The following is a 20,370-nucleotide window of genomic DNA, read 5'->3' as shown; positions in this document are numbered from 1 at the left end:
GGTTAGGGCACTGTGTGCAGGAAGATCACAACACTCCTGGTATTAATAGGGATAGGGCACTGTAAGAGATGACTGTAGTAGATTGAATAAAGATCTGATGTTTCTGCTCTCCTCACACCAAACAAAAACAACACACAAGCAGAGAAGCCCTTCTTACAAAGCTGAGCTAGTGAGTTAAGTAGGAGGAAAAGTAAACATACTTGTGCCAGTGTGGCTACTTAAAAAATACACTTACCAACAATCAATTACATATATTTGAACTGTGTACAGTTCCAGCCAGGACCACCTTTCTAAAATGCACAGTGATTGGCAAATTCAACATGCACTAGCATTTCAGGTGCCTGCTAACAAAAATAATAAACAAACAAGTTCTAGTCACGTGAGTGCTGATCATTACATTACTTTTTTTGTCAAGCTTCCAACTGTTTCCATTTCACATCCCCCCAACCATTACCTCAGTATTAGCCTTGGTAACATCAATAGATAAGAGCACAGCCAGCCAATAGGAATACATACATACATATTCATTCCTAAGTGACCTTTACTGACCTGGGAAGTGTGAACACTTTGTTTCATTTTCTGTTGGTGTTCGTTAGTTTCCAGTTCCATTTCCCATCCCCCCAACCATCACCTCAGTGGTAACCTTGGTAACATCAATAGATAAGAGGGCAGCCAGCCAATAGGAACACATATTCATTCCTAACTGACCTTCAGTGACCTGGAAAGTGTTTATTTGTATCATTTTCAGTTAGTGCGCACTAAATCGAGTTAGTGCGCACTAACGGGGAGTTAGTGCGCACTAACTCGAGTTAGTGCGCACTAACACGATTTAACGATTTTTAACGATAAATCGTTAGAATTTCTATTGTATCGTGTTCTATAACGATTTAAGACGATATAAACATTATCGGACGATAATTTTAATCGTTGAAAAACGATTCACATCCCTAAGAGATAGTGGATGCCCTGCCAGGGGCTCTGTTCAAACAAATGGTAATGGAACTCATGAGGGAGGGAGCTATTCTCAACTTAGTGCTCACAAACGGGGATAGCATCTCAAATGTCTGGGTGGGTGCCCAATTTAGTACCAGTGATCATCAAACGGTATGATTTGATATTGCAAATGCGATATGGGGAAGTCACATGAAGACCCAAGTTTTGAACTTCAAAAATATGGACTTTGTTGAAATGGGAAAATTCCTGGAGATGGAACTTGATGACCAAGAAAAAATGGGAGATTTTAAAAGAATCAATTTCAAAGGCAACTAATCTTTATGTTAGAAAAGTAAACAAAAGCAAGAGAAATAAGAAACCTATCTATGATTTTCAGAAGGCATTTGACAAAGTTCCTCATGAGAGGCTTCTAGGAAAAGTAAAAAGTCAAGGGATAGGTGGCAATGTCCTTTTGTGGATTACAAACTGGCGAAAAGACAGGAAATAGAGAGTAGGATTAAATGGGAAATTTTCTCAGTGGAAGGGAGTGGGCAGTGGAGTGCCTCAGGGATCTGTACTGGGACCCTTACTTTTCAATATATTTATAAATGATCTGGAAAGAAATACGACGAGTGAGGTAATCAAATTTGCAGATGATACAAAATTGTTCAGAGTAGTTAAATCACAAGCAGATTGTGATAAATTGCAGGAAGACCTTGTGAGACTGGAAAATTGGGCATCTAAATGGCAGATGAAATTTAATGTGGATAAGTGCAAGGTGATGAATATAGGGAAAAATAACCCATGCTATAGTAGTTACACAATGTTGGGTTCCATATTAGGTGCTACCACCCAAGAAAGAGATCTAGGTGTCATAGTGGATAACACATTGAAATTGTCAGTTCAGTGTGCTGCAGCAGTCAAAAAACCAAACAGAATGTTGGGAATTATTAGAAAGGGAATGGTGAATAAAACGAAAAATGTCATAATGCCTCTGTATCGCTCCATGGTGAGACCGCAACTTGAACATTGTGTACAATTCTGGTCGCCGCATCTCAAAAAAGATATAATTGCGATGGAGAAGGTACAGAGAAGGGCTACCAAAATGATAAAGGGAATGGAACAGCTCCCCTATGAGGAAAGACTAAAGAGGTTAGGACTTTTCAGCTTGGAGAAGAGACGGCTGAGGGGGGACATGATAGAGGTGTTTAAAATCATGAGAGGTCTAGAACGGGTGAATCGTTTTTTTACTGTTTCAGATAATAGAAAGACTAGGGGGCACTCCATGAAGTTAGCATGTGGCACATTTAAAACTAATTGGAGAAAGTTCTTTTTCACTCAACGCACAATTAAACTCTGGAATTTGTTGCCAGAGGATGTGGTTAGTGCTGTTAGTATAGCTGTGTTTAAAAAAGGATTGGATAAGTTCTTGGAGGAGAAGTCCATTACCTCTATTAAGTTCACCTAGAGAATAGCCCCTGCCATTAGCAATGGTAACATGGAATAGACTTAGTTTTTGGGTACTTGCCAGGTTCTTATGGCCTGGATTGGCCACTGTTGGAAACAGGATGCTGGGCTTGATGGACCCTTGTTCTGACCCAGTATGGCATGTTCTTATGTTCTTATGAGTCTTCCAACATAGAATGGCAAATCTTCTGAGGAGGGCTTTAAACTAGGATCTTCAGTAATGGGTGAATAAAATCTTAAGGAAAATTAAATGTTAAATACTTGCACAATAATGGGAAAAAGGGCAATATCTGAAAGACTAAGAACATTAATGTTAACAGAATGGGAAATAAAGTCCCAGATCTAGTGACAATCATGGAAGAAGCTGACTTAGATGTGTCCCAGAGACATGGTGCATGGAAAATAATGACTAAGATATAGTTAAACTGAGCTGCAAACTATTTGGGAAGGATCAGGTACTAAAGAAAGAAGGAGGTATGACATTATACATAAAAATTAAATTAAAGAAACAGAATTGCAGGGCTTACAAGGTAAGGAAAAGGCACTATGGGTTAATCTGGAAAAAGGGAATAGAATATCTATTTATATTGGTATAATAAACAGACCTCCATTGCAAATAGAAGAAATGGAAAGAGATTTAAGGTCAGATTTTAAAAGGGCCACAAGTGCAAATACCAGCAGTTACGTGCCTGGCTGGGCCTTGTGCGCTGCACACATTTTCAAAGGGGTCCAGCCAGGCACGTAACTGCCGGTATTTGCACTCGTGGCCCTTTTAAAATCTGACCTTAAATCTCTTTCCATTTCTTCTATTTGTGATGGAGGTCTGTTTAGCCAAAAACACATCCTTCAAAAATTGGAAGAAGGATCCATCTGAAGAATATAGGATAAAACATAAGCATTGTCAAGTTAAGCGTAAAACATTGATAAGACAGGCGAAGAGAGAATTTGAAATAAATTTGTCCATAGAGGCAAAAACTCATAATAAAAACTTTTAAAATATATCCAAAGCAAGAAACCTGTGAGGGAGACTGTTGGACCCTTAGATGACTGAATGGTTAAAGTGGCTCTTAGGGAAGATAAAGCCATTGTAGAAAGACTAAACAAATTCTTTGCTTACGTGTTTACTAATGAGGATGTTAGGCAGATACCAGTTCTGGAGATGGTTTTCAGGGGTGATGAGTCAGATGAACTGAACCAAATCACTGTGAACCTGGAAGATGTAGTAGGCCAGATTGACAAACTAAAGAGAAGCAAATTACCTGGACCAGATGGTATGCATCCTAGGGTACTGAAGGAACTCAAAAATGAAATTTCAGACCTATTACTTAAAATTTGTAACCTATCATTAAAACCATTCTACCTGAAGGCAGGAGGGTGGCCAATGTAACCCCAATATTTAAAAAGTGATCCAGGGGCTATCTGGGAAACTATAGACCAGGGAGCCTGATTTCAGTGCCAGGATAAATAGTGGAAACTATTCTAAAGATCAAAATCGTAGCGCATATAGAAAGACATGGTTTAATGGAACACAGTCAACATTAATTTACTCAAGGGAAGTCTTGCCTTACAAATATGCTTCATTTTTTTGAAGGGATTAATAAACATGTGGATAAAGGTGAACTGGTAGATGTAGTGTATTTGGATTTTCAGAAGGCATTTGATAAAGTCCCTCATGAGAGGCTTCTAAGAAAACTAGTCATGAGATAGGAGGCGATGTCCTTTCGTGGATTAGAAACTGGTTAAAAGATAGGAAACAAAGAATAGAATTAAATGGTCAATGTTCTCAGTGGAAAAGGGTAAACAGTGATCTGTTTAGGCCTCAGGGATCCGTACTTGGACTGGTCCTTTTCAATATATATTTATATATATAAATGACCTGGAAAGGAATATGATAAGTGAGGTTATCAAATTTGTGGATGATACAAAATTATTCAGAGTTGTTAAATCACAAGCAGATTGTGATACATTACAGGAGGACCTTGCAAGACTGGAAGATTGGGCATCCAAAAAATAACCCTCGCTGAAGTTACATGATGTTAGGTTCCATATTAGGAGCTACCACCCAGGAAAAAGATGTAGGCATTATAGTGGATAATACTTTGAAATCGTCAGCTCAGTGTGCTGCAGCAGTCAGAAAAGGAAACAGAATGATAGGAATTATTAGGAAGGGAATGTTAATAAAATGGAAAATTTCATAATGCCTCTGTATCGCTCCATGTTGAAACCGCGCCTTGAATACTGTGTACAATTCTGGTCGCCGCATCTCAAAAATATATAGTTGCAATGGAGAAGGTACAGAGAAGGGCAACCAAAATGATAAAGGGGATGCAACAGCTCCCCTGTGAGGAAAGGCTGAAGAGGTTAGGGCTGTTCAGTTTGGAGAAGAGATGGCTGAGGGGGGATATGTTAGAGATCTTTAAAATCATGAGAGGTACTGAACGAGTGATGTGAATTGGTTATATACACTTTTGGATAATAGAAGGACTAGGGGGCATTCCATGAAGTTAGCAAGTAGCACATTTAAGACTAATCATAGAACATTCTTTTTCACTCAGCGCATAATTAAGGTCTGGAATTTGTTGCCAGAGAATGTGGTTAGTGAAGTTAGTGTAGCTGGGTTCAAAAAAGGTTTGTATACGTTCTTGGAGAAGTCCATTAACTGCTATTAATCAAGATTACTTAGGGAATAGCCACTGCTATTAATTGCATCAGTAGCATGGGATCTTCTTGGTGTTTGGTTACTTGCCAGGTTCTTGAAGCCTGGTTTGGCCTTTGTTGGAAACAGGATGCTGGGCTTGATGGTCCCTTGGTCTGACCCAGTATAGCAATTTCTTATGTTCTTATAGTCCACCTGGTTCTCTACAAAAAAACTGTTCCACATTAATTGAACTCTTTATTACGTCTTTCCCAAACCCTGAATCAGGAATAATTTTATGTGACTTCAACCTTCATGTTGACAACTCACAAAAATCAAATGCATGTGAAATCTTCCTAGATACAATGGAAACCATTGGCTGGAATCAATTTGTAACTAAATCAACACATAAAGCTGCTCACATTCTTGTCTTAATATTTGCTAATAAATGTAAATGCCAAATTTCATTATCTCACAAAACTATACCTTGGTCTGATCATCAACTGATTAAAGCTGATATTACTTTACAATATTCACAACAATCATTTTCAAACAACTTCATAATAATCAAATACAAGAAAAAAAAATAGACTGCAAAATTATTGAAGAACACATCAAAAATAAATTATCTGATCTAGACTAAGAAAACTCTTCTTCTTCTCATGACCTTTGGCAAAAAATAATAAATGAAAGCTGATGACTGTGTCTTGAACAAATAAAAAAGAGCCAAATAAATATTATTCAAAAACAAATAAACCTTGGTACAATGAAGAATTACGATGAATTAAATAGCTTCTTAGAAAATACGAAAAACAATGGATAAAAATCCTTCTACAGAACACCTAAAAAACTACAAACTCAACTAATCAATTAACAAAAACCAAATTCACAATTTTATTTTCAATTCCAAACTACTCTTTGAAACTGTACGAAACCTCATCATCCTTATTCAATTTCATCAAACTCTTATGAATTTACTAAATAATCTTGCAATTAATATGCAAACCTCTTACTACCAAAAATAAACTCTCTCACATCTAAATTTCAATCTAACAAAAAAAGGTTTACAAACCTGAAAATAATACTACTTAACCAAGATGGACATCTTTCAACACTTTATCCAAAATTGAAATTAACCAGATAATTAATAAGATAAAACCTGCAACCCATCCTCTTTATCTGATTCCTGCTATCTCCATGAAAAAAGTTTAACACCTTAATAACACCAATAATAACAAAAATTGAAAACCAATCATTATCACAAGGAAACATTCCCACTCCAAGCAATCCTACCCTCAAAAACAAATCTGGTAAAACAGATGACTGGGATAATTATAGACCTATATCAAACTTTCCTTTCATTGCAAACATTTTAGAAAAAGCAGCTTTAATCCAACAAGAAAACTTCTTGATGAAAACAAAATACTACATCCAAACTAATTTGTCTTCAGGAAAAACTATTCAACAGAAAAAATTACTAATTTTTTTTATCTGATAACATTCTAAAAGCTTTTGATAATAATGAATCTTATTTTCTAATTCTTTTTTACCTAAAAGCAACATTTGACACTGTTGACCATGCTCATCTCTGCAATCAATTATTAAATATTGGAATTGATAGAAATGTATACAATGGGTTCCCTTTTTTCTTTAGAGAAAAGATCCTTCCAAGTGAAATTAGGCTATCAAACCTCAGACCTCTTTAAAATTGACAGAGGAGTTCCTCAAGGATTAGCCCTGTTAGCAACTTCATTTAACATTTATCTCCTTCCCATTTGCTCTCTATGATCAAAGTTAAACACAAAATTCTTTATATACACTGTTGATATTCAATTTTACATTCCTTTTGAAAAATCCTTTGAAAGAACAACAGCAACCCTAACAAACTACATGAAATCTATCCAAAAAGAGCTCTCTTTCTACTGAAATTGACTCTTAATACTAACAAACCTGAAATAATTTGGCTAAGAAAAGAAAATACACCTCCAAACCATCCATACTAAACATAGAAATAGCCAATATATCAACTGCTGATGAAGTACGTGATCTAGGAATCCAAATTGATGAAAACGTCAACATGAAAAAACATACTTCGAGGATATTCATATCTGGTTATGCCAAACTCAGAATGCTTCACCATCTGAAACCTTTGCTTACCTTCCAGGACTTCTGCACAGTGTTACAAACTCCAATTTTTTCTAATCTAGATTACTTTAATTCATTATTTCTTGGCCTTAATGCAAACTTAATTAAACCTCTTCAACTACTCCAAAATACTTCTGCCAGAATTCTCATTGGAACTAGAAAATGTGATCATATCACTCCCACCCTGATAGGTCTTCATTGGCTTGCAGAAATTCAAGCAAGATCTAAAAACATGGCTCTTGAAAAATGCCTATGAACTCACCTGAATTAATTCAAATATTCTTAGTAAAAAGATTGATCTCACACTTAATTTTATTTGATTTGCATAGTTTTTAAATCTTATACTTAAATAATTCCTTGGAATTATTTTCCATTGTTGTAGTTATTAATAACTTTCTTCTTCTTATATCTTTTTCATTCTATTATATGACTGCAGTTTGAAATTTAATTATATTTCTACACTGTAATCCAATGCTATATTTGTAAACCGTCGTGATCTACTTCTGGAACGACAGTATATAAAAGGCATAAACAAACAAATATATAAAGCTATCAGTCGTACAGGAATTTGTGAAGGAGATAGGGTGAGGGTCCTCTGATTAAGTGCTGAGCCCTACCAGAAGCAGTAGTACAATTCCAAAAACAAAATTTAGCACAAGGCCTCCAGCTGCCGGTCATGCTTTCAAGCATCTGTGGCATCCTTCCCTTCCTACCATATGGGATTCCTGCTACTATGGAAACCCTTGCAAAGGGTGGGGATTTTGCAGGGCCTTGAAGCCCCTGTGCTGAATTTTCTTTTTAGTTCTGCATTCTGCTAGTGCAAGAGCTGAGCACTGCTGTGACTTGGAGGTAGGCCTGGATAGAAGCATAGGAACAGGGTCACTGATCAGATGCCTATTAATTTTTGGTACTGGAGGAGCCTAAATCTGAGCCTGAATTTGGCCATCCTAACTTATTTTCTAGTTTCTTTCAGCTTAACTAGATATTCTTGCCTGTGTTTTGGGTTTGTTTTTTTTTTTGTGATCCTTTGTATTTTTTGGAAGCTAACCTTTTGGCATTAACTTCTTCAGCCACCCTTTTGGTTACCCATGCCAGTTATCTTTTCAACTTATTTTTATTAACACCTTCTATACAGACCTGATGCCCTTGCTACAGCACCTTTAGTTTATCCCACTATTCTTCTACTTTACCCACCTCTTCTCATCCTGCCAGAGTCTCGTTTAGGTACTCCCTCCATTACAAAATTCAGTATATTTTAAAATGAGAACTTTTGGCTTTGTATGATTTTTCTCTGTCTTAGTAGTAATATCAAACCATATTGTGTAAAGATCACTGGTGCTAAGGTCACCATTTGTAAGTACCAGGTCTAATATTGCCCATTCCCTTGCAAATTAAATCATTTGTTTGAGGCTATTCTCTTGAAAAGAGTCCAGAATCTCTTTACTCATATGAGTCCATTGACATGACAACATTCTTCAATTAGTATCCAGCAGGTTAAAATCTCTTACAAATCTCCTATCGACCCTTTCTTGCCAAACTTTTAGATGTCTTCAGCCAGATCTCTCTTCATTTCCTCATATGAAAATAAGAAGTTAAGATATGCTACACAGGGTCAGACCAAGGATCCATCAAGCCCAGCATCCTGCGTCCAACAGTGGCCAACCAAGTCACAAGTACCTGGCAAGTACGCAAGCAATAAGGGGTAGATTTTCAAAAGGGTACGCGCGTAAGATACGTGCGTACCCCCCGAAAACCTACCCCAAACCCCCCCTGCGCACGCCGAGCCTATTTTGCATAAGCTCGGCGGCACGCACAAGCCCCGGGACGTGTGTAAGTCCCGGGGATTGCATGGATGGGCATGTCGGGGGCGTGTCGGGGGCATGCCGGGAGTGACGCTGTGTTTTGGGGGCGTGTCGGGAGTGACGCGGCGTTTCGGGGGCATGTCCGGGGGCGTGGTTCTGGCCCGGGGGCGTTCTGAGGGCATGACAGCGGCCCCTGGACCAGCCCCCGGACCGGAACATGGAGCAAGGCAGCCGGCCCGGCACGTGTAAAGTTCAACTATGTGACTCTCTGCTTTACCCTCTCCCCCATAACCATGAAGTCACTTTAGATATGTCCTGTGTGGTACCTAACAGTGTCATTTGTGCCAACATGGATGATCAACATTGGATAGTGGTCAATAGACTTCAGATTTGTTGGCAAGCTCTCCATAATGTTTGGATTTCAGCACCTAGCAGACATCACACTTCAAAAGATGGATGCCCCCCTGCCATTCAGAAACAAATCATTAACCACCACTACCCTCTGCCTCCTAGGTGCAGTTGTTGCTGAGCCCACAGCTTTGGGGTTTGCATGTTTTGGTTCTTCCTCATTGTGGGATAGTTTCTACTTCTCCTCTACCAGGTCTGCATACTGGTTCTTCAGTTCAAGGGAGATTGGATAGGTTCTAGTAACTTCCATCTTTGATGACTCAATAACCATTTCATAGATATTGTCCTCATTTTCTCATATGCTTCTTGACACTTTCTCTGAGTTCCACTTCCAGTTTTCTGAAGGAGCACATATATAATTTGACAGAAGTGATAGCAACAGTTGGTAACAGCTTGGATGATATGATGTTTCCCAGTTATCCTTCATTTTTGGCAAGCTTCCGATACCATTGAAAGGAATGAGAAAGACTTCCCTTTGTTCATGCTTTTCCATTTACTTTATTAGTAATTTTTTTTCTGAAATAATACTGCCTTAACCTTTTTCCTGAAATTCATAAATTTTGGTTCATTTCACAACTCCAGTGGTAGTAAGTTCCATAAGATTGGTGCTGCTATATAATATAATTGTTCTTTGGTCTTATTGATTGAAGGTAGAAGTGTTTCTGAGATTCTGACCTCATAATTTATGCTGGACAATGCCAGTGTATTCTGTCTGATATGCAAAAATTCTCTAGATAATGATTTATGCACCATGATCAGTACTTTAAATACTATTCTTTGATGGATTTCCATCCAATATAACTCATTCGTATACGAAGAAGTAATCATTGCCAGCACAAACCATAAATAACACAAACTGCCACATTCTGGACTAATTGTAGTTTCTTTACTAAATTCTTGGGTACAGCTAAGAACAAGCAGTTACAATAATCCAAATTGCTAAGCACAATTGCCTAAACTACCATTCTAAAATCCTGAGGAGAGAGCAGCAATGCTTCTGATTTCAGAGCCCATAGCAAAACATCCTGTGTGGTCCCTGAGGGATCAAAGGAAGAGGCATTTTCCTTAATGAAAGCACTTTGGGGTAGATTTTAAAAAGGAGTGCATGGGTGTACATGTGTGTGTGCTAACCAGAGCAGGCGCGCGCATGTTATAAAATCCAGGGTCGGCGTGCCCAACGGGGTGCATAATTGTGCACCTTGCACACGCCGAGCCCACTCTGAGCCGTGCTGCCTTCCCCCGTTCTCTCTCAGGCTGCTCTGAAATTGTAGCAGCCTCAGAGGAATCTTCCCTACCCCCTACTCCATCTTCCCTTCCCTTCTCCTACCTCCCCCACCCTTTCTCCCCTACCTTTGATGATTTATTTTTTTAATGCAAAACTTAGTTCAGCCCTGAGGCAAATGGCTGCTGTGCCTGGAGCCTCTTACCCTGCCCCCGCCCTGCCTCCGGGCCGCCCCGCCCATGCCCTGCCCCCTTTCCGCCCCTTTAGTAAAGTCCCGGGCTTTACATGCATCGCTAGGCCTTTTGAAAATAGGTCCAGTGTGTGTAACCTTTTTAAAAATCTGGCCCTTTGGTTTTATTAAAGTTTAGACATAGACTACTATTGGCATTGCACATTGTAATATAATTCATGATCCAATCATATTTATCAGTTGGAAATTCTCCATCCTTTGTACTAGGTAAATAAAATTGTACATTGTCAACGTATATATGACAAAAAAAAACTCAAGGGAGGCTAGCAAACGTCTTAATGGTTGCATAAACACATTAAATAGAGTCGTAGATGATACCAATCCCTTGGACCATGCTGCTGGTGCACAGCTACCAAGCCAAAGAAGTCTCATTATATTGCAACCATCCTGACCATCCCTCCAGGGAAGATGGTCATTCTACATAGAGAAAGTGTTACACTGGTCCCACGATTCTTGCATTGCAGGCCACCCTGGACGAGCCTGGACCCTTGCATTACTCCAGCAATTTTATAAGTAACCAACATGCAGAAGTATGTTCATGCCTATGTGAACTCATGTCCCATCTGCGCACAGCAGAAATATCCAGTGGGATGACATTGGGGGATGTTAGCCATTACCAGTCCCTGAGGAACCTTGGAGTCACCTTGGACTCACCTTGGACTCACATCTTCACAGACTTCATCATGGATCTCCGACTCTCAGATGGCAACACATTTATCTGGGTGGTAGTTGACTGTTTCTCTAAGATGTCACATTTTATTGCCTTGCTTGGTCTTCCTTTTGCGCCACAACTGGCACAGCTCTTCATCCAACATGTGTTTCGCCTTCATGGACTTTCCAAGTATATTTCATCAGATTGTGGTACTCAATTTACAGCCAAGTACTGGAGGGCCCTCTGTAAGAAATTCATGACCGCCTACCATCCACAAGCAAACAGTCAAGTGGAAAGAGCCAACTGCACCAAGTTTCACACATTTTCTATGTTTTTAAAAATATTTTTATATTTCATGTTTAATTTTTAATTTGATTATGTATGTCCTGTATTGTTTACATTGTTTATTTATTTGTTTTAGCCCCTGAGGCAGCCCCAAGTGAGGCGAAACTCGGCCTGAGTCAGGCACAAACACAAATTTATGTCTCCATTCAAATAAAGCTCAAACTTGGACTATCTTTGGAGCTGGTAGTTCACAGGACCCAGTTGACGGATTACTGGGAATGGATCAATATACCGTGGAGATAGGCACATGGATGGAAGCTTGAGCCATATGTATTGGGTGCTGAGCCAAACCTTCTCCCTGGGTGGTCAGTGGCAGATGGGGAAGCAGCCACCTTCCATAGATGATTTGAAAGGGGGAAGATATGGTGGCAGAACAAAGATGAGAGTTATAGGAAATCTCTGCCCAGGGAAGCAGTGTTGCCCAGTCATCCTGATGAGCATTGACGTAGGCTCGAAGGAGATGCTTTAATGTGCAGTTGGTTCTTTCCATTTGACTCTTTGCTTGTGGATGGTAGGCAGTCATGAATTTCTTACAGAGGGCCCTCCAGTACTTGGCTATAAATTGAGTGCCGCAATCTGATGAAATATACTTGGGAAGTCCATGAAGGCAAAACACATGTTGGATGAAGAGCTGTGCCAGTTGTGGCGCAAAAGGAAGACCAAGCAAGGCAATAAAATGTGACATCTTAGAGAAACAGTCAACTACCACCCAGATAAATGTGTTGCCATCTGAGAGTTGGAGATCCATGACGAAGTCTGTGAAGATGTGAGTCCAAGGTTCCTCAGGGACTGGTAATGGCTGTAACATCCCCCAATGTCGTCCCACTGGATATTTCTGCTGTGAGTAGATGGGGCATGAGTCCACATAGACATGAACATACTTCTGCATGTTGGTTACTTATAAAATTGCTGGAGTAATGCAAGGGTCCAGGCTCGTCCAGGGTGGCCTGCAATACAAGAATCGTGGGACCAGTGTAACACTTTGTCTATGTAGAATGACCATCTTCCCTGGAGGTATGGTCAGGATGGTTGTAAGAAGAACCTGTGCTGGATCTATGATATGCCGGGCCGGTTCAACAGCATCCTCCAAGACAAGAGAGCGGGACAGGGCATCCGCTCAGATGTTTTTAGCTGCGGGTCTGTATCGGAGCTTAAATTGAAAGTGAGTAAAGAAAAGGGCCCAATTGGCTTGTTGCAGATTCAGAAGCTGGGATTTGTGGAGATATTCAAGATTCTTATGATCCGTGTAGATAGTGATATGGTGCTGAACCCTCTCTAACCACTGGTGCCACTCCCTCTTGTGCTGATCTTGTAGTTCCGCTCCACTGTAGAAAATTTATTCAAAAAGAAGGTGCATGTGTGTAAGGTTCCCAAGGAACAGTGCTGGTTCAGGATGGCCCCTATCCCTTTGGAGGAAGCATCAACCTCTACAATGAAAGGTTGTTATAGGTCAGGATGTTAGAGACATGGTTCCCAGAGGAAAGCAGTTTTAAGTCCTGAAAGGTTGTTATTGCCTCAGGAGGTCACAGTTTAGGATTCACCCCTTTTCATGTCAGGGATACAAACAGAGCCGCCAGCTTGGAATAATTCTTAATGAAGGTACGGTAATAACTGGCAAAGCCAAGAAACCTCTGAAGGGCCCGCTGGCCAGTGGGTTGTGGCCAATCCTAAATACTCTTGAGCTTTTCTGGATCCATTTGGAAACCTTGCTGGGAGACAATGTATCCTAAAAATGGCAGACTTTCTTTTTCAAAAGAACATTTCTCCAGTTTGGCAAACAACTGGTTATCCTGAAGACATTGAAGAACTCGAGAAACATCTCAGCGATGTGTATTTAAGTCCTTAGAGAATACCAGGATATCATCAAGGTACACGACCACACATTCATAAAATAGGTCCCGGAAAATTTTGTTCATCATATTTTGGAAGACGGCAGGTGCATTGCAAAGTCCAAACAACATGGGTAGATATTCCTAATGGCCATCTCTGGTGTTAAAGGCCATCTTCCATTCATCACCTTCTCATATGCGGATTAAATTATAGGCTCTCTGGAGGTCCAACTTTGAGAACAGTCGAATAGTTATGCAATGAGGGGTAAGGGGTAGCAGTCTTTCCAGATAATGGTGTCCGCTCCCTTTTTGGAGAAGACATCGGCGAATGGAGCATATTGTGGCAGGAGGCCAGCAGGAAGAAGCGACATCGAAAGATATTGCTGGGTGGCAACCCTCTCCAAACAAGATGTGTGACAGTCTGGGCCCCACCGGGACAGCTGCAGAAAGGCTCAATCAAATTAGGGGGAGTGACACTGGAGCCAGGGCAGTCCAAGGACCACAGGATGGATGGCTTTCCTGATGACATGAAAAGCCAGGTATTCCACATGGAGGGAGCCCATGCGAAACTGCAACGGAACTGTGGTGTGAGTCATTCTCCCGGGAAGGGGATTGCTGTGGATAGAGGAGAGGACCAATGGGACTGGAGAGAGGAGAGTAGGGTTCATGATAAAGTCGCCTCCTACCCCGGAGTCTACTAGGGCAAGAGTATGGAAATCCTGGTTGTCTACCGAGAGTATCATGGGAAGAGTTAATTTGGGAGCTGGTGTGGTCAGGCCTAGGGTCTAGCGGGGAGTCAGGACGCCATTTCTGAACTCCTTTGCGAGGAGCACGTGACATCTGCGTCACGTCGGAGTGACGCGGACGTCACGTGATTCCCCGCGGGTTCGCTCCGGGACCCTCGTTGGACCCAAAAGGAACTTTTGGCCAGCTTGGGGGGGTCAGGAGGGGAGAGAGGACGGGCAATCCTACGCTCGGGATTGCCAGTCCCCCCTCCCCTCCTCCCGAAGCAGGGCGCGAAAAGCAGCCTTGCTCCGGGAGGAGGGGAGGGGGGACTGGCAGTGTAAAGCGACGAAGCAACTTACTTTTTGCAGCCCCCCTCTGGACATCGGCGAGGACGACCACGTGACGCCGCGTCACTCCGACGTGACGCCGACTTCACGTGATTCCCCGCGGATTCGCTCCGGGACCCTCGTTGGACCCAAAAGGAACTTTTGGCCAGCTTGGGGGGGGCCTCCTGACCCCCCCAAGCTGGCCAAAAGTTCCTTTTGGGTCCAACGAGGGTCCCGGAGCGAACCCGCGGGGAATCACGTGACGCCGCATCACTCCGACGTGACGCCAACGTCACGTGCTCCTCGCAAAGGAGTTCAGAAATGGCGTCCTGACTCCCCGCTAGACCACCAGGGAGTTTTGGTAAGTCTTGGGGGGAATTAAGGAGGGTGAGGGGTTTAAATTTTTATTTAGGATCAACAATCGCGATTTCCAACGTATTCAACATAGCTATGTTGAATACGTTGGAAATCCGATCGTTTTCGCCTCATCACTTTTTTAAGTTAAAAAAAAAAAAGTTGCGTTTTACCTATAAGTTCAAAACGAATGCACACCCTTAAGACCGGCCTCCTGGCACTGGAGATGCTCCTCGGGAGTCAGCCTGCCGCGACCCAAATGCATGAGTTCCTCTGCTGTGGCTCCAGCAGACAAGGGACCTTCTGACAGTGAGGAGGAGCACTGGGAGTGATGAACAGCGGTTGGGCATCTTTTGGAAGCTTGCAACTCTCAGTTCCGCTCTTGGAGTTGGCAGTCTATCCGGCCAGCAAGGTCAATGTGAGCATCTAAAAAGGGAGGAAACTCATGAGCCGCCAGATCATCTTTTATTCGGGCATACAAACCATCCAAGAAAATGGAACGAAGATAGTCCTTGCCCCAGTGGAGTTCTAAGGGCAAAGGTCCAGAATTCAATGACATACTCCATGAGGGAGCGAGCACCCTGGCGGATGTGCAGGAGATCTGAGCCTAAGGCTGTCATTTGACCAGGATCATCTAAGATTGTCTGGAAGAGATCCAAGAAGCCCTGCAGGTCCTATAGGATGGGATCCATCCACTCCCCACAAGGCCCATGCTAGGGACTTACCATCCAAAGAGCAAGAGGATGTATGTGGTCTTGGTAGCTTCATCAGGAAACAGTGCAGATTGAAGGCAAAAGTGCATGTTGCACTGGTCAGGAAACCCCACAGAACTGGGGATCTCCAGGATAGTTCTGCAGGATCCCTGCGATCACCAGGTCATTCTCCTGCGTGCTGAACTTTATGGCCCTTAGACGAGCACGTGGTGCTGGCTTCCTGCCTGTAGGGGGTGCTGGCTGGCTGCCTGAAGGGAGGAGCCTGATGGGGCACATAGTGGATACAGGGACTATGTAACCTGGAGCAGGAGGGATCAGAGAACCTGTTGGAACTGTGGAATCAAGATGAGCACTAAGACATTCCACAAAATCCGCGTCCAGGAAGTTCTGCTGCTCTAGAATCTTCTGGGCCAAGCTCGGAATAGCCTGTAAGGTGGGCGCCTCCATTGGGTTCATGGCCTTGACAACCTGTTATGCTGGTGGACCCTTGGACTGAGGGTGAGTTGTCACCACCCATACATGGGATGTAACTTATGCAATGTGTTCTACTGCTCCAGCTTACCTCATCGTGTGAAAGCAGTTTGTAGTTCTCATTAGTTTTATACAATAGAGCTGAAGTTGTGAGTTTGTGTGGAGGGAGAGAGTGCAGCAAGGATCCTGGTGTAGCCAGGCACCCGGAACACATGGGGAGAAGAAAGCACAGGAGGAGCCACTCTGCTCAGATCCCAAACCCTGATGCAGCCGTTGTGCGAGACTCTGCGAGAGCTGGGCTCTCTTACCACGTTATATGTGCAAATAAATATCTCCAATCTAAGGCAACTGGTCTGTCTTGCTTTTGTTTTGCCTTCTGGCTTTGACAGATGGCCTTCCGGTCTGTTTCTTGGGACCCTTCCATCCAGGTGGTACAGCAACTCTGTAGTGAGGACATGCTGAACCGGTTTCTTCTATCTCGATGGTACAGCAATTCTGAGCAGGTTTCTTCCATCTAGATGGCATAGCAACTCTGTGATGAGGACACGCTGAGCATGTTTCTTCCATCTAGATGGCACAGTAAGTCTGTGAAGACAGTCCAGTCTTCTCCCAAAATTGTTCTTCATGGCCTTTGCTGGCCATTTTTCATTTTACAGATCCAAGGCCCTTTTCCATGTCATGCCTTCCCTCTGGGAGGGGGCATATCTTTTGGGGGCCTACTCCTCCAGCTTCTTGCCTCTCTGGGACTGCTCCATGGTGTGGATTCTAGTGATGGAGCTGAGGACTCTGAAGGCTTCTCTGGCATGCGGTGCAGTATTTGTGTTAGCACATTAGTCATGTTGCTGATGGCAGCAACAAGGGTGTTAACATTTTGAGTGCTGGCAGCAGTATTATGTTAGAGGATCCTGTTCTCTCCCCATAAATGCCTCAATTCAGCTATATGGTTTATTTAGGTTTTTTAAACCGTCACATCAATAAAAACCTTCACAACGATGTACAAAAATTAAAACAGGTGAAAAACAATAGATAGCGAAAAAAGAACATAAGTTAAAATTACAAAGCAGAAATAAATAAGATATAGCTGCTAAATTAGTCTAAAAACATAAAATCATAAAATGATAAAAACAGTAATAAATCAAAAGCTATTTACTAAAAGAAAGAAGAAGCACATTAAATATAATCTAAATAAATAAATAATAATACACACAATACCCACTTTCTGCATAAGCACATGTAAAAAGCCATGTTTTTAGGTCGGCTTTAAATTTCTTGAGGTCAGGTTGTAGCCATAATTGGGGTGGAAGAGTGTTCCAAAATTTAGGTCCTGAGATAGAGATTGCCCTTTCTCTTACTTCACATAGGGGCGGATTTTCAGAGCCCTGCTCGCCTAAATCCGCCCAAAACCGGGCGGATTTAGGCGAGCAGGGCCCTGCGCGCCGGTAAGCCTATTTTACATAGGCCTACCGGCACGCGCAGAGCCCCGGGACTCGCGTAAGTCCCGGGGTTCTCCGAGGGGGGCGTGTCGGGGGCGGGCCCGAACCGCGCGGCGTTTAGGGGGCGTGCCAGGAGCGTTTCGGGGGCGGGCCCGGAGGCGTGGTTACGGCCCGGGGCGGCCCGGGGCGGCCCGGGGGCGTGGCCGCGCCCTCCGGACCCACCCCCAGGTCGCGTCCCGGCGCGCAGGAGGCCCGCTGACGCGCGGGGATTTACGCCTGCCTCCCTCCGGGAGGCGTAAATCCCCCGACAAAGGTAAGGGGGGGCTTAGACAGGGCCGGGTGGGTTGGTTAGGAAGGGGAAGGGAGGGGAAGGTGAGGGGAGGGCAAAAGGAAGTTCCCTCCGAGGCCGCTCCGATTTCGGAGCGGCCTCGGAGGGAACGGGGGTAGGCTGCGCGGCTCGGCGCGCGCCGGCTATACAGAATTGATAGCCTTGCGCGCGCCGATCCAGGATTTTAGTGGATACGCGCGGCTCCGCGTGTATCTACTAAAATCCAGCGTACTTTTGTTTGCGCCTGGAGCGCAAACAAAAGTAGGCCTATTCGCGGAGTATGAAAATCCGCCCCATAGCCTTGCTGTTTTTATTGTAGGTATTGATAGTAAGCCTTTATTAGCCGATCTTACATTTTTGGGGGGAACATGAAGTTGGATTACTGTGTTAAGCCATTCTGTTTTGTTTCCGTGTATAAGATTGTGGAGGATACAAGTCGTTTTATAATGTATACGTGATGTTATAGGAAGCCAATGGAGGGCGATCAGAATGGGGGTAATATGATGACATTTTTTAACTCCGGATAGTACCCTTGCGGCAGAGTTCTGTAATACTTGAAGTGGCCTTATTGTACTTTGAGGGAGACCAAGCAATAAGGCATGCTTGCTGTTAGTGGAGGTGTTGGTGCCGGTACTGGTGATGGTGTTGGTGCCCCTGGCGGTGTTGGTGATGCTGGCAGTGTCAGTGCTGATGGCACTGTTGTTGATGGTGCTGATGGTGCTGCTGGTGAGTGAGGGTGCAAGATGAGCATAAGTGGGGTGGTGAGCTCCACCTAGTCTGTGGATGGTGTCACCTCATGCTGGTGTGGGGTGCTGGCTCGTGGTACATGTGGTTTTGAAGGGTGCCAGTCAAGATCATCTTCCTTCATGAATGTCGACAGATTAAGGAATACCTGAAGTGGACTTGGTAAGGGCATCTCGTAGCAAGAGCAGTGGCTGTAAATCCTGAGGCTGATGTGCTCCTCCTCCTTCTCCTAACTCCACTGTGTCTCAGAATCCATCAGTAAGGGCCTCTGTACTACAGCTAGTGGGCATCTCATCCCCGGGGCTTGCCAGCTGAACCCTGGGTGCTCCTGGCCAGGACCAGAAGCTTGGCATTCAAAAAGAGCTTGAAAAGAGAAAAAACAAAAAACAAGACATAAGAACATATGCCAGCAAGTACAACTTTTTTATTTGGCATAAGAGGTGCACTTAGCTTCTTGCTTAGTGAGCTTCTTATGTCAAATGATGTCTGTACTCCTTGCAGCCTGCATGTTTAGAGATGAAGTAAATTTACTGGCTGCAGCTCGCATCATGTCCAGCTGCTCAGCCATGGCCTTGAGCACATCTGTTCCTAGCCTCTCGATCAGTCGCTCCTCGATCTATGTCAGCTGGATTGGACAGAGTGCTCCTCCTCCGGTCCGGCTTTGGTATTTGGCTCTTGCCGCCACCTTGGCTTTGAGCTGGGCCTTAATGTCCCTGAACCGGTGGGTGTCCTGCTCTGCAGTTCTTGACACACCGCTCTGGTTGCTGATGGACTGCACCATGTTGCACCATATCTGTCCTTTTGCTGCCTTGGACATCTTGGCTGCTAGGTTGCCAAACAGCAGGGGATAGTTCTGCAGGATCCCTGCGATCACCAGGTCATTCTCCTGCGTGCTGAACTTTATGGCCCTTAGGCGAGCACGTGGTGCTGGCTTCCTGCCTGTAGGGGGTGCTGACTGGCTGCCTGAAGGGGGTGCCACTTCCTTTTCCGGAGATGTGTTCTCCCTTTCCTCACTCTCCATCCTATGCCTTTCTTCACTTCCTTCCTCTCACCCCCTCCTGCACCTGCCCTACCAACTCCTTTCCCTTCTGCCCTCTGTGATAATCCCTAGCCTGCCCTACTCCTTCCCTGGAACTCCCCTGACTAGACCCTTCCCCCTATCCCTTCCATTCTGCCTCTCTCTACTCCTGCGCCTGTCCCTACTCCTACTCCGACACTTTCCCCTGGCACTGCAGCCCACATCCTTCCTCTCCCTCTTTAGGTCCCCTCTTATCCTGATGCCTCTTCTCTCCAGTCTTCAAATGCCTGTCACGCTACATCCTCTCCACAACCTCCAAGCACACCACCTTCACACACACACACGCCTCCTCAGCACACACACACACACACCTCCTCCACTCCTCTCCACCTCTCCTCCTCTCAAAAAACAAACTGGACTAACAAACAAAAACTTTCACTCCAACAAAGATGACAAAAGACAAATGTAAAGGGAAACAGATGAGAAACAAGCCACAGGACACCTCACTCAGAACTCGCTAAATACCTCCAACCAAATACCAACTACTACCAACTCACCTACTCTCCTCT

At 43.5% G+C, this 20,370-nt stretch overlaps 1 protein-coding gene across 1 annotated transcript in view; it reads right to left on the bottom strand.

The window, feature by feature from the left end:
* The window catches only part of LOC115077508 (vomeronasal type-2 receptor 116-like), a 71,200-nt gene extending 51,849 nt beyond the window's left edge, over positions 1–19,351 (bottom strand). Inside the window, exon 1 of the mRNA XM_029579799.1 lies at positions 19,276–19,351. Coding sequence (XP_029435659.1) covers positions 19,276–19,351 — 76 coding nt within the window. The remainder of the gene's footprint in view (positions 1–19,275) is intronic.
* Positions 19,352–20,370: the final 1,019 nt, after the last annotated feature.

This window comes from Rhinatrema bivittatum, chromosome 16, assembly GCF_901001135.1.
Source record: "Rhinatrema bivittatum chromosome 16, aRhiBiv1.1, whole genome shotgun sequence".
NCBI lineage: Eukaryota > Metazoa > Chordata > Amphibia > Gymnophiona > Rhinatrematidae > Rhinatrema > Rhinatrema bivittatum.
The sequence above is the reverse complement of the archived record's forward strand: the minus strand, read 5'-3'. Positions and strand labels throughout refer to the sequence as shown.